Here is an 11,206-nt window from a genome sequence, read left to right as displayed (position 1 = left end):
GGAACATGTGGATAGTAAAATTTGGTTTCATTCGCTTAATTACTCGGGTGCTTTCTTACAGAGTGCTGTAAGTATTTCTTTTTTTACCATTGCTGTTATGCACTAATTGTTTACTAATTGTTTACTAATTATTTACTAATTTTTATATTTAATTCTAATTTTACTTTTCTTACAGCATATCAACATCGTTATGTACTACATTCGTAAAAGAGCCAAGTATAGACCTGTTAATGATTTGCGAATTACGACAACTGATTGCCTCTTCGATGATAGAATGACTTCATATTATGTGGCATACTTGAAGAGGAAGAAGTCTGAATCTACTTCAGTTTCTGAACGTAGTCTTATTGCAAAGTATATTTGTGGATACAATATGCTTTGCAATACGCATTGGAAGAATGTAGATGAGGTGTTGTTTCCTATGAACATGAAGAAGCAGAAGCACTGGATTTTGGGGCGTTTGGTCTTCAAAGAAAGATGCATATATGTGTATAATTCTATGAATTCAAATGTGGCGAGGAAGTCTGCAGTTGAAGCAGCCACAAAATATTCTGTTCTAATTCCACTTTTTTTAGCTCAGATGAATTTTTATGATTTGCGCAGTGACATTGATCTGAATTCTCAGCCTTATTTGAATAAGAATTCAAATGAAGCTTTCCGTATTGAAGTTGTGGAGGATCTACCAACTCAAAAGGAAAGGTAGGTTTTCAAATTTATTATTTCTAAATTATGCAGTTTTGATGAATAATTCAATTTTATGTCTTTTATTCAGTGATTGTGGTGCGTTTTTGCTTGCTTTTGCGGAGTTTTTGTGTCTGCGCAAAGAAATACCTTGTGATTTCAATATTGAGAATTATCGCGAGCGTGTTGCATTTCTGCTGTTCCGCTATGGCAATATGAAGATAGAGAGCAATATTGTTAGTGATGAGGAGGTTGAAAAGGAGGTCCCAAATCCAAAGAGAAAGGGGAAGAACAAGATCTGAACTCTTCATTTTATCCTAGTACTTTAAGTTTTTTATTTTGTTATCTGAAAAAGATCTGAACAATATTTGTTTTTTATTTTGTTATGACTTTGTTTTGTATATAGGTTTCTAAACCTATGAATGTTGAATGTTTACTGTTTTAGTGTTAGTAAATGATAATTGACTTATATTTTTAGTCTATACTATTAGTAATGTTTTGGTAACTAGTTAGTAAACTTATAATATCTGTTATAATTTTATAGGTATTAACTAACTAATATAGTTATATACTTTTGATATTGTTTTAGTAAATTAATAGTAAGCTAGTGCTTTATAGTTAGTAATCTATTACAGCTATTGAATAAAGAATTTTTTAAGATTATATTTTTATAAATATTAAATTAAATATAGTAAAAAAGTTAATAGATTTAAATGAGATTAAAAATATTTTAAATTATTTTAAATTATAAAAAATAAATTTGTTAAATTAATAGTAAACGACTGGTTGATAGTTAGTAAACTGTTATAGCCATTGAATAAATAATTTTTTCAGACTAAATCATTACAAATATGAAATTAAAAAAGTTGATAGCAAGAGTGGAAGATATTCATTAATAAAAGGAAAATTGAATGAATTATAAATACATTTTTAATAAAACTTTATAACAAATATTAAGAAACCTATTAGGAAACCACTAGTAATTTATCTTTTTTATATTTATAAAACATGTACGTACACTTTAGTAATCTTGTAGCAATTTGTTTATTTACCACTTCCTGAACATGTAGTAACAATTTGACAAAATATTTTTTATAATTATTGAACAGAAATGATTATAATTTTTGATAAATATTTGGTAACTGTATGGTAACATAGTGGTAACTAGTTGGTAATCCTTTAATTTGTATGTTAACACAGTGGTTAGAATTATAAGAAAAAATCACAAAAAAAAAAAGAAGAAATCCTTTAATTGAGCCAAAATTCAATGAATTACAAATCAACTAATCAATGTATATAAGAAATCTATTTGAAAACTAAATTTTATGATTTTGGTATATTTCTGCATGTCTTCTTGTTATGTCCTTTTTCTTTACATCTTCCACACTGATTTGTCTTTATTGGTTCATGTGGTCCCGGTATTCTTCTTTTCTTTGGTCTTCCCGCTGGAATTTTTCCTATTGGTGGAAGAACTTCCATACTTTCAACATTGGCTGGTAAATCCCAATTATTTTGGCTAGGCATTGGATAGACAATTCCTTCATATGTGGCAAGCATATTTTCTTTACTGAAAAAGTTTGAGCAGTATTGATATGGTTCTTGGTGAAGTTTGTTTAGTATAGCAACAGCATGTGGACATGGCATTTCATCCAATTGAAATCTGCAGCATGTGCATGTTCTTTCATTAAGTTTGACTATAAAGGTTTTATCACCATGTTCCACACTGTGCAAACCTCTAACAGATGTTGAAGCCTATTGTGAAAAAACATATTACACAGTTAACTGACCATCAGACAACTGTTAGATAACGTTTAGAAAACATGGTATAGTTGAATATATAATTTACTATAGTTGAAAATTTACCTTCATTCTTAACGATGATGCATAGTGATTTCTGAGTTCATCTTCTGCTTTGTTTGTCAGCTTAGTAAATGTAGAAATTGCAATATTTCTGTTTGAGTAAGTCCATTCTTGCATCAAACGCCTTAAACTTTCAAGAAGTGTTGTTATTGGTAATTCCCTAGCTGCCTTGATTGCTGCATTTAAAGACTCGGCTATATTCGATGTCATTGTTGTGTACCTAATTTTTGCAAATTAATTATTGTAAAATATGATCAAACTTGTTGTAATACACATAAAAAACTCTTAGTAAATATCAAGCAAATTGTCAGTAAACTAGTTATTCCATAGTCATATCAAATTTATAAAGAACTATCAGGTAACTAATATCAGAATTTGTAGTCACACCTATTAGCTTTGCAGTATGCTCTTGCCCACTTGTCGAACCCAATATCTGTTAGGTACTTTTTAATTCCTGCATTAATGGCATCGAGTTCTTTCATGTAGTATTCAAATCCCTTAGTTGTGTATGATCTTGCAGCTCCATAGAAACAGTCTCTCAATGTATCCGGATCGTGTTTGAACTTTGATTTGATGTTACTTAGCAAATGGTACATACATATTGCATGACTTGCTTCAGGAAAAACTTTTTTGACCCCATTGGATATACTCAGATGCCTATCTGAAACAATACACAGCCCACTTCTTCCACCAAATGCTTCTTTCAATTTTACAAAAAAATATTCCCAGGAATCATCGTTTTCAGAATCAACAATAGCAAAAGCAAGGGGGAAAATCTTACCATTCCCGTCTTGTGTACTTGCTGTTATTAATGTTCCACCGTAGTTCGACTTCAAAAATGTACCATCTACTACAACTATTGGTCTACAGTACTTCCAACCTTTAATAGAAGCATCTAGAGCCATAAACATATATTCAAAATTGTTCTCATCAGTTGTATGAAGATCTACAACAGACCCTGGATTAGTTTGTAGAAGCATGTGCAAATATCCAGGCAAAATGGAATACGAGTCGCGCGGAGTACCTCTAATCTGATTTAGTGCCTTTACTTTTGACCTCCATGCCCTATTGTAACTCAAAACAATCCCAAAATCTCTCTGAATATCTGCAATAATATCAGCTGGAGTATAGATGGTTTTTATATCCAGGAACTTCATTTTTATATGTTCCCCTATTATAGAAGCTGTTGCTTGCCGTTTGTCGTCCATTCTTATATTTGGTGGGCATGTGTGGATGTTGATCATTCTTCTAATCACAAACATATTTGTCTTCCCATCTCTTGAAGCTCTCACTGTCCACCTGCAATTTAAATCAATGCAAATGACTATATATTCTCTCTTGCAAGACTTACTGACTTTATACTGAAATTGGTTAGCAATTGTGTAGAAACAAAAACTTGTCTTCATGATTTCTTTGTTTTTGAAGATCTGTCCGACATAGATTTCTGATATTTTTGAATTAGTGACGATGTTGATTTCTTGTGGTTTACTGTCAGCTTCCTCATCTTCTTTTCTTGTTTGTTTGTATAAAATTTCTGCATATTTTACAATATCGAATTTTGTGTTACTAGTAGATGATGTATCCACAAATTGCTCTTCAATCATTCCAATAGAAGGTTCGCTGCTGACATTCAGTATTTGTGTTTGATCTTCGCTGCTGACATTCAGTATTTGTGGTTGATCTTCAAATTTTCTTGTTGTAACACATAATGGAAAACTGGTTACTCGCGGTTCATCTTTTTTCATTTCAATGTAGAATTGAAGGCTGACATTATCTTCAATTTCTAAAGTTTGGTAGTTGCTTTCTAACTGAAATCTGATTTCCATTTTGGTTTCCCAACTGTTTACCTCTAGTATACCTGCTATCAATTCCTTAATTTCTTCAAAGGTTGTGTCTTCCCTTATCAGTATTCCTTTCATCTTATAGTTGGAGTAATTAAAATGCTCATTCCATACTCCATTATAGTGCACAAGAGCCTTTAGTGTTCCTTTTGCTGCATTTTAATGATTTAACATTAGTAACACTTATTAAACCATTAGTAAACTACAAACAGAATAATCATTAAAACTAATATAACAGCTTATTAAGCATTCAGTAATAATACACTAACTATCACAAAATTGAATGAATATTCATTCAAACTATTAGTAGAGGCTTATTAACCATTTAGTAAACTATAACACATTATTAAACATTAAAACTACTATAACAGCTTTATCAAACTAAAAGTACACTAACTATCACAAAATTGAATGAATATTCATTCAATCTATCAGTAGAGTCTTATTTACTATTTAGTAAACTATAACACATCATTAAACATTAAAACTACAATACAGCTTTATCAAACTAAAAATACACTAACTATCACAAAATTGAATGAATATTCATTCATACTATTAGTATAAGCTTATTTACCATTTAGTATACTATAACATATTAATAATCATTAAAACTACTATAACAGATTTAGTAAATTCAAAAAAATCAGTAACTATCACAAAATTGAATGAATTATCAATTAAGAACTGCAAAAAAAATTTCAATGTATCCAGTTTTTAAATCATTCAATTTAAATTTGAAAACAGAAACCTATTTATGCGATATATCAGAGATAACAGTTGAATTCGAGTCGCGATTGATCAATTTCAAAATTGATAAAAAATTAGTTGAATTCGAGTCGCGATTGATCAGAGACTAACCTGAATCACTTAGTAAACTCATATCAGATGTGATTCCTCGATTTTTGTCTTGAATCGCGTATTGATTGAGCTGTTTTTTGTTCAAATTTGACAGATGAATGTTCTGTTCTTTATCGAATCTTCTTTGAGGGAATGTACTGCGTTTGATTTTGTTGGAATCGTCTCTGAATTACTGATTATGAAAGGAAACTGTAAGTTTGATTTTGAGAGAATCTTGCGACATGGAGATTGATTGAATTTTGGAAGAGAACAGCTCCTATTTAAGAGTCGTAATTTGGCAAATATGGAAGCTTATTTATTAAAAGAAACTTATGACAAACGGTATTATAGTTAGTATTAAATTGTTGTGGTAGCCGTGAGATTATTTAGCCGTTTTAGGTGTATTTGTCTAAATTAGAGTTTTCCATTCAAATTAATAAAGTTTATATATAAAATATTTTAAATTTGAACCTTTTTAGTAAATTATACTAATATTTTATTAAAAATATTTAGAGAATATAAAATGAATATATAAAAATTAACTTAATATTATTAATTATATTTTAATCAATAATTATTATCAATTAAATTCGAAAAAAGTTTTCTAAAATCTACATAAAGTATTTATTAAAATGAAACGAAATTGAATGTTTTATGTCTGATGGCGGATGGGCTTATATATAAATGGGCCATGGGAATTTGTTGGGTAGCTACAAAAATACCCTAACCAACAATTTAAAATGAGTAAGTAGGTGAGTGTCAGATAGCCAGTGAAAAGGACAAATAATTGAAGGAGAAGAAGACAGCCACGTGGGAATCACCACAGTTACGGTTCATTCTTCATGAGACAACATCATGCTCAAATCTCTAAATAAACGTGGCGCTCTGACTTGTACTGATGTACTCTTATTAGGAGTAAGAGTAATTAATAAATTTATGAATATTACCGACGAGTTATATCTTAAATGGTATAAATTAAATCGTGAATTCAATTTTTTTATAAATGCTTTCACATTTTTAATTACATATATTTAAAAAATAAGTTTATGAGTACTTATTAAATTTTTTATTATAAAATTTAATTTATTAGAATACAATGTGAATAGCTTTTAGACTCCAGCCGAAATTTAAACTAAAATCTCTTGAAATTTAAATCCAAATTTATATAACACATTTGAATTTGAATTCTAACTCATCGCTTATCTTTTCTTTCTTCAAATAAACTAAAATATCTTTTATTTTGGCTGCTATACTGCTTGCTGCTTAACATTAATACAAAAAGATTTTAATATTGTATTAGGATACTCCAAACTCTACCAAATTATTTTAATATTTATAAATGAAGCACTCCTTTTGTTCGTTGTCATGAACATTATAATAAGGAACTCTCTTAATTATAAATAAACAATTTAAAATAAATACATAAATCAAAGAAGTTAATTAGTTGTGGCATAAAAAAGTTAACTAATTCAAATAATTTAATTTAGTTTATTAAAAAATATTAAAAACTTAAAATTGTTGTTGCTGGAGATAATCTCATATAACTGTTTAAACAAAATACTGCATTATATTGTTTTGTAATTTGTACTATATATTAAGGTAATGATATAAATTTAAGTAGCGTTTTAAATTGTGTTAGTAATATGAATCAAATTTGGCCACATATTGCATTATTTTTAGTGAGTCGTAATGCAAATGGGCTTACTGTGAGTGGGAAAACCATGAATTAAGCTCATGAAATACAAAGAGTGAGCTCGAAATAGAAAAAAAGAGTTTCAGTTAAGCAAGGACTCTTTCAAATTCCTTGGAAGTTTGTGGCCACCGCATACTGTGGAGTTAGAAGTGGCTTTGCAGATCACTGACTCACATTTGGATCCCATTATTAGCTCTCTCATTTCCTTCTTCTTAATCTCACCGTTTCAAAACTCTTTCAGTTTCCGATCACCTTAAATTCCGGTAAACTGTTTTTAATAGTATTTGCGCATAAGTCTTTTTTTGTATCTTATATTGGATATTCTCTCTAAAGCGTAATCTGGGTTGTTTTTGTAATTTATAGGTTAGTTCAGCCATGGATTCTTGCTGTGCTGTCTTTAAGGGGACTGCCAATGCTATAGACATGAGTAAAAGAACTCCTTTTTGGGGAGAGGGTATTAAAGGGAGCCTAAAAAGGAAGAGCCAACTAAAGAAACTTTTGATCAAAGATAATGATTATAAAGGGATCACCAAAAAGGTTAAGCCTGGACTCACCTGCTCTGTTATCACATCAGATGTTAACAAACAGATTATGGTAAGTAAACAAAAACTGCATGAAATTCCAAATCATGTTAAATTTGCCCTTTTGGCCTATCTAAAAGGATGATCTAGTGTTTTATTAACTCAGAGATTTGTTTTTGGCTTTAGACATTTGATAATGCAGCTCTTGAGACACCAAGAGCAGACCCTAAGAATGTAGCTTCAATTATACTGGGTGGAGGAGCAGGGACACGGCTCTTTCCTCTTACTAGCAAACGAGCCAAGCCAGCGGTAAGATATTGCTAAGCAAACATTTTTTAGATAGATTCTAGCTTTACTGTAGACATTATAAATAGTGCAAAGTAAATTATTTGGTTCTAGTAGTTATGAAAGAAAATCAGTTGTTTTTGTTATCTATCTTGATACGGAAACGATTAAAGTCGTATTCTTTTACGATAGTTAATTATATATAGAGAGTTTTGGAGTTTGAGAAGTATTTATTTAAATATAAATGAAATGCAGAAACATAGGATTTGAGAAGCTTCTGTGCGACATAGATTGTTATTAGTGGAGCAAGACTCATTGTACTCGTTGTTACTTGTTATGGTAAAATAAGAAAAAAATAAGAATCTAAATTAGTTTTATATTTTTTTGGCCTTTTTTCTAATAGGTTCCAATTGGAGGATGTTACAGGCTGATTGATATTCCAATGAGTAACTGCATCAATAGCGGTATAAGAAAGATTTTTATTATGACACAGTTCAACTCCTTCTCCCTCAATCGCCACCTTGCTCGCACATATAATCTTGGAAATGGTGTTAGTTTCGGAGATGGATTTGTGGAGGTAATATTAATTTTATGAAGAAACCATTTAGTGTTAGTACCCCATGCCATTTTGAGGCCTGAGGCCTTTGTTTGATGTACAAATGAACATTAGATCGTTGCTTTACAAGACATTTTGAGGCATTATTTTCTATGAACAGGTTCTGGCTGCTACTAAAACACCAGGAGAGGCAGGAAATAAGTGGTTCCAAGGAACTGCAGATGCTGTGAGGCAATTCATATGGGTGTTTGAGGTGAGAACTTGATTTTTTTTCTTCGTTAAAGTCTTTAAATTTTCAGTATAAATGGTATTAATTGGCTTTCATACGATACATTCAGGATGCTAAGAACAAGAATGTGGAGCATGTATTGATCTTGTCTGGGGATCATCTTTATAGGATGCAGTATATGGACTTTGTACAGGTTACACTTAATTATAAATCACACTGGCTATGCGAAACCCAAGTTATGTTTCCTTACATGCTTGATACCTGAAGTTTGAGTCTTGTGCTTATTATTATCATTACAAGTGCAGAAGCATATTGACTCGGGTGCAGATATTACTGTTTCATGTGTACCTATGGATGACAGGTATTCCGAGTAGTCTAATTGTCATAATTCATGATCTAACATGCATTTGCTAGATTCCAACTCTTTGACCAGTTAATACTTAATTCATAGATAATTATTATTCTTATAAATTTTGAAATTCATCCAAAATTGTCTATTTTCCAGTCGCGCATCAGATTACGGACTGATGAAAATTGACAACACAGGCCGCATCATCCAATTTGCTGAGAAACCTAAGGGCCTTGACCTTAAGGCAATGGTAGACAGTCTTAACTCTTAAGTCTTAACTATAAAACTCAGTTTCTTTGTGTCTGTCTCGGTATGTAAATGGTCTATCATGCATTTTCTATAAAGCATTTATTTTGTTTATATCTTCTTTGTTCTGCAGCAAGTTGACACGACGGTGCTTGGGTTATCTAAGCAAGATGCTTTGCAATTTCCTTACATTGCATCAATGGGTGTTTATGTGTTTAGAACTGAGGTCCTACTTAAGCTTCTTAGATGGAGTTATCCATCATCTAATGACTTTGGGTCTGAAATTATTCCGGCTGCCGTGAAGGATCACAATGTCCAGGTGATAATGATTACTCTAGATGGCTTTTCGAGATGAAATCTTTATTTTTGATTCTATTGTTGCTAGTAACTCTTTGTTTAAGTTTAATCCTGGATTCCTGCATTTTTCATTTGTTAGGCATACTTATTCAATGACTATTGGGAAGACATTGGGACCATAAAGTCATTTTTTGATGCTAATTTGGCACTGACAGAACAGGTTGGTATCATTATCCTCGACTTATGAATGAATCTCATGTGAATAGCTGATTTATCCCGAATCAGAAACATATTTGCTTTCCGTTCCTAAAAAGACAGTTGACTCTTCTAACTTATCAAGTACTTTCCTCTTCATGCAGCCACCAAAGTTTGAATTTTATGATCCAAAGACTCCTTTCTTCACATCTCCTAGATTCTTACCGCCTACAAAAGTCGATGCATGCAGGGTACGACTAAATTCAAAATGTTTTTAATTTTGAATTTGTTGTTGCATCTGAACACTCATTTGTTTACTGCAGATTGTGGATGCTATAGTTTCACATGGTTGCTTCTTGCGAGAGTGTAGTGTACGGCACTCTATAGTCGGTGTACGTTCAAGATTGGAGAGTGGTGTTGAGCTTACGGTGAGACTGCTTTCCTTTTCTTTTTACACATGCAGCACATTCCTGTAACGGTACTCTATAGGTCGGTGCGAGTCGTGTGACCTACATTCGTGTTACTGAGGTTCCCATTCTCATCAAAAATGAAATTCTTAAACAAACATTAGAATCAATTATGCTTCACACAGTTCATCCTATAGATGCAACATGTACAAAATGCAAGTCTCGTTATGCATGATTCTAAGATAAACGTTTTTTGTTGAATATTAGAAAATTCGCAGTTAAGATTTGGTTAGTTTCACAAATGAAGACTTTTAACGGCAGCATGTTAATCTATGCAGGATACCATGATGGTTGGTGCGGACTACTACCAAACAGAATCTGAAATTGCCTCTCTACTAGCAGAAGGAAAGGTTCCAATTGGCGTTGGGCAGAATACAAAAATCAGGTGAGATTTGAAGCATATGCCTCTCGTTTAAAGAAACTTCAACGATAAGAATTAGATATGTCAATTTGATGATGATATTAAGATAACTTTGTTTAACAATATAAATCGACAAGTGGTCTTAGTTATCTTAGTTCCCATGGTGAAATTTCTGAATATGTTTGCTGAACCTGTCTTTCTTTTTCGGAAAGGAATTGCATTATTGACAAGAACGCCAAGATTGGAAGAGATGTCGTAATCACAAATGCTGATGTAAGCTTGCATTTTTATTTTCTTTCCAATAATTCTTTATTTTACTTTTTTATTTTGGGTATAAAATCAACACTTACAATTATGAAGAAACGAGTTAATTCTTATATATTTCCTCATCTTTGCTTAATGGAAAGTTGTATATTTCAGGGTGTTCAAGAAGCAGAGAGGCCAGAAGAAGGATTTTACATTAGATCAGGTATCACAGTCGTAGTGAAGAACGCAACAATTAACGATGGAACCATAATCTAGAATCGAAGGCTTTTCTCCTCCGGTGGAGCCACTGATAGAGCTGAGAAAGACTAGTAGCTGGTCTAACTTCAAATAAGGATTGTATATGTAAATTATATGCTCCTTCTGCTCATGAAAGAACATATTAAAGATGTTACTATAACTCTTAGAATAACCATGGCTCCAAGTTTTCATTGATAGAACATAATAAAGCTCATTAGAAAATAAGGAATTATGGATTTTGTCAATCCAACCCTCTCCATGTTAACAGAAATTCATCAGAT

General features: G+C 31.6%; 3 protein-coding genes across 3 annotated transcripts; 2 read left to right on the top strand and 1 right to left on the bottom strand.

The window, feature by feature from the left end:
* The first annotated feature begins 181 nt into the window (after window positions 1–181).
* Window positions 182–1,059, top strand: LOC126666248 (uncharacterized). Its single transcript, XM_050359253.1, has 2 exons — window positions 182–699; window positions 773–1,059. The coding sequence occupies exons 1-2, from the start codon at window positions 191–193 to the stop codon at window positions 981–983; spliced, it is 720 nt and encodes a 239-aa protein (XP_050215210.1). The 5' UTR covers window positions 182–190; the 3' UTR covers window positions 984–1,059.
* An 850-nt stretch (window positions 1,060–1,909) lies between these two features.
* On the bottom strand, window positions 1,910–5,616 carry LOC130014995 (uncharacterized). Its single transcript, XM_056104247.1, has 4 exons — window positions 5,244–5,616; window positions 2,929–4,534; window positions 2,545–2,761; window positions 1,910–2,433 (listed from the first exon to the last, which is right to left on the bottom strand). Exons 1-4 carry the CDS (start codon window positions 5,263–5,265, stop codon window positions 2,005–2,007), a joined length of 2,274 nt encoding a protein of 757 aa, XP_055960222.1. The 5' UTR covers window positions 5,266–5,616; the 3' UTR covers window positions 1,910–2,004.
* A 1,294-nt stretch (window positions 5,617–6,910) lies between these two features.
* LOC126653740 (glucose-1-phosphate adenylyltransferase large subunit 1-like) lies at window positions 6,911–11,170 on the top strand. The gene is made up of 15 exons (XM_050347676.2): window positions 6,911–7,178; window positions 7,279–7,509; window positions 7,623–7,745; window positions 8,125–8,298; window positions 8,438–8,530; window positions 8,616–8,699; window positions 8,812–8,867; window positions 9,012–9,105; window positions 9,235–9,420; window positions 9,538–9,618; window positions 9,758–9,844; window positions 9,917–10,021; window positions 10,339–10,445; window positions 10,634–10,694; window positions 10,842–11,170. Exons 2-15 carry the CDS (start codon window positions 7,291–7,293, stop codon window positions 10,941–10,943), a joined length of 1,572 nt encoding a protein of 523 aa, XP_050203633.1. The 5' UTR covers window positions 6,911–7,178; window positions 7,279–7,290; the 3' UTR covers window positions 10,944–11,170.
* Window positions 11,171–11,206: the final 36 nt, after the last annotated feature.

Source organism: Mercurialis annua, linkage group LG1-X (genome assembly GCF_937616625.2).
Source record: "Mercurialis annua linkage group LG1-X, ddMerAnnu1.2, whole genome shotgun sequence".
NCBI classification, from domain to species: Eukaryota; Viridiplantae; Streptophyta; class Magnoliopsida; order Malpighiales; family Euphorbiaceae; genus Mercurialis; species Mercurialis annua.
Note: the sequence above shows the minus strand (reverse complement) of the source record. Positions and strands in the feature narration are given on the sequence as shown.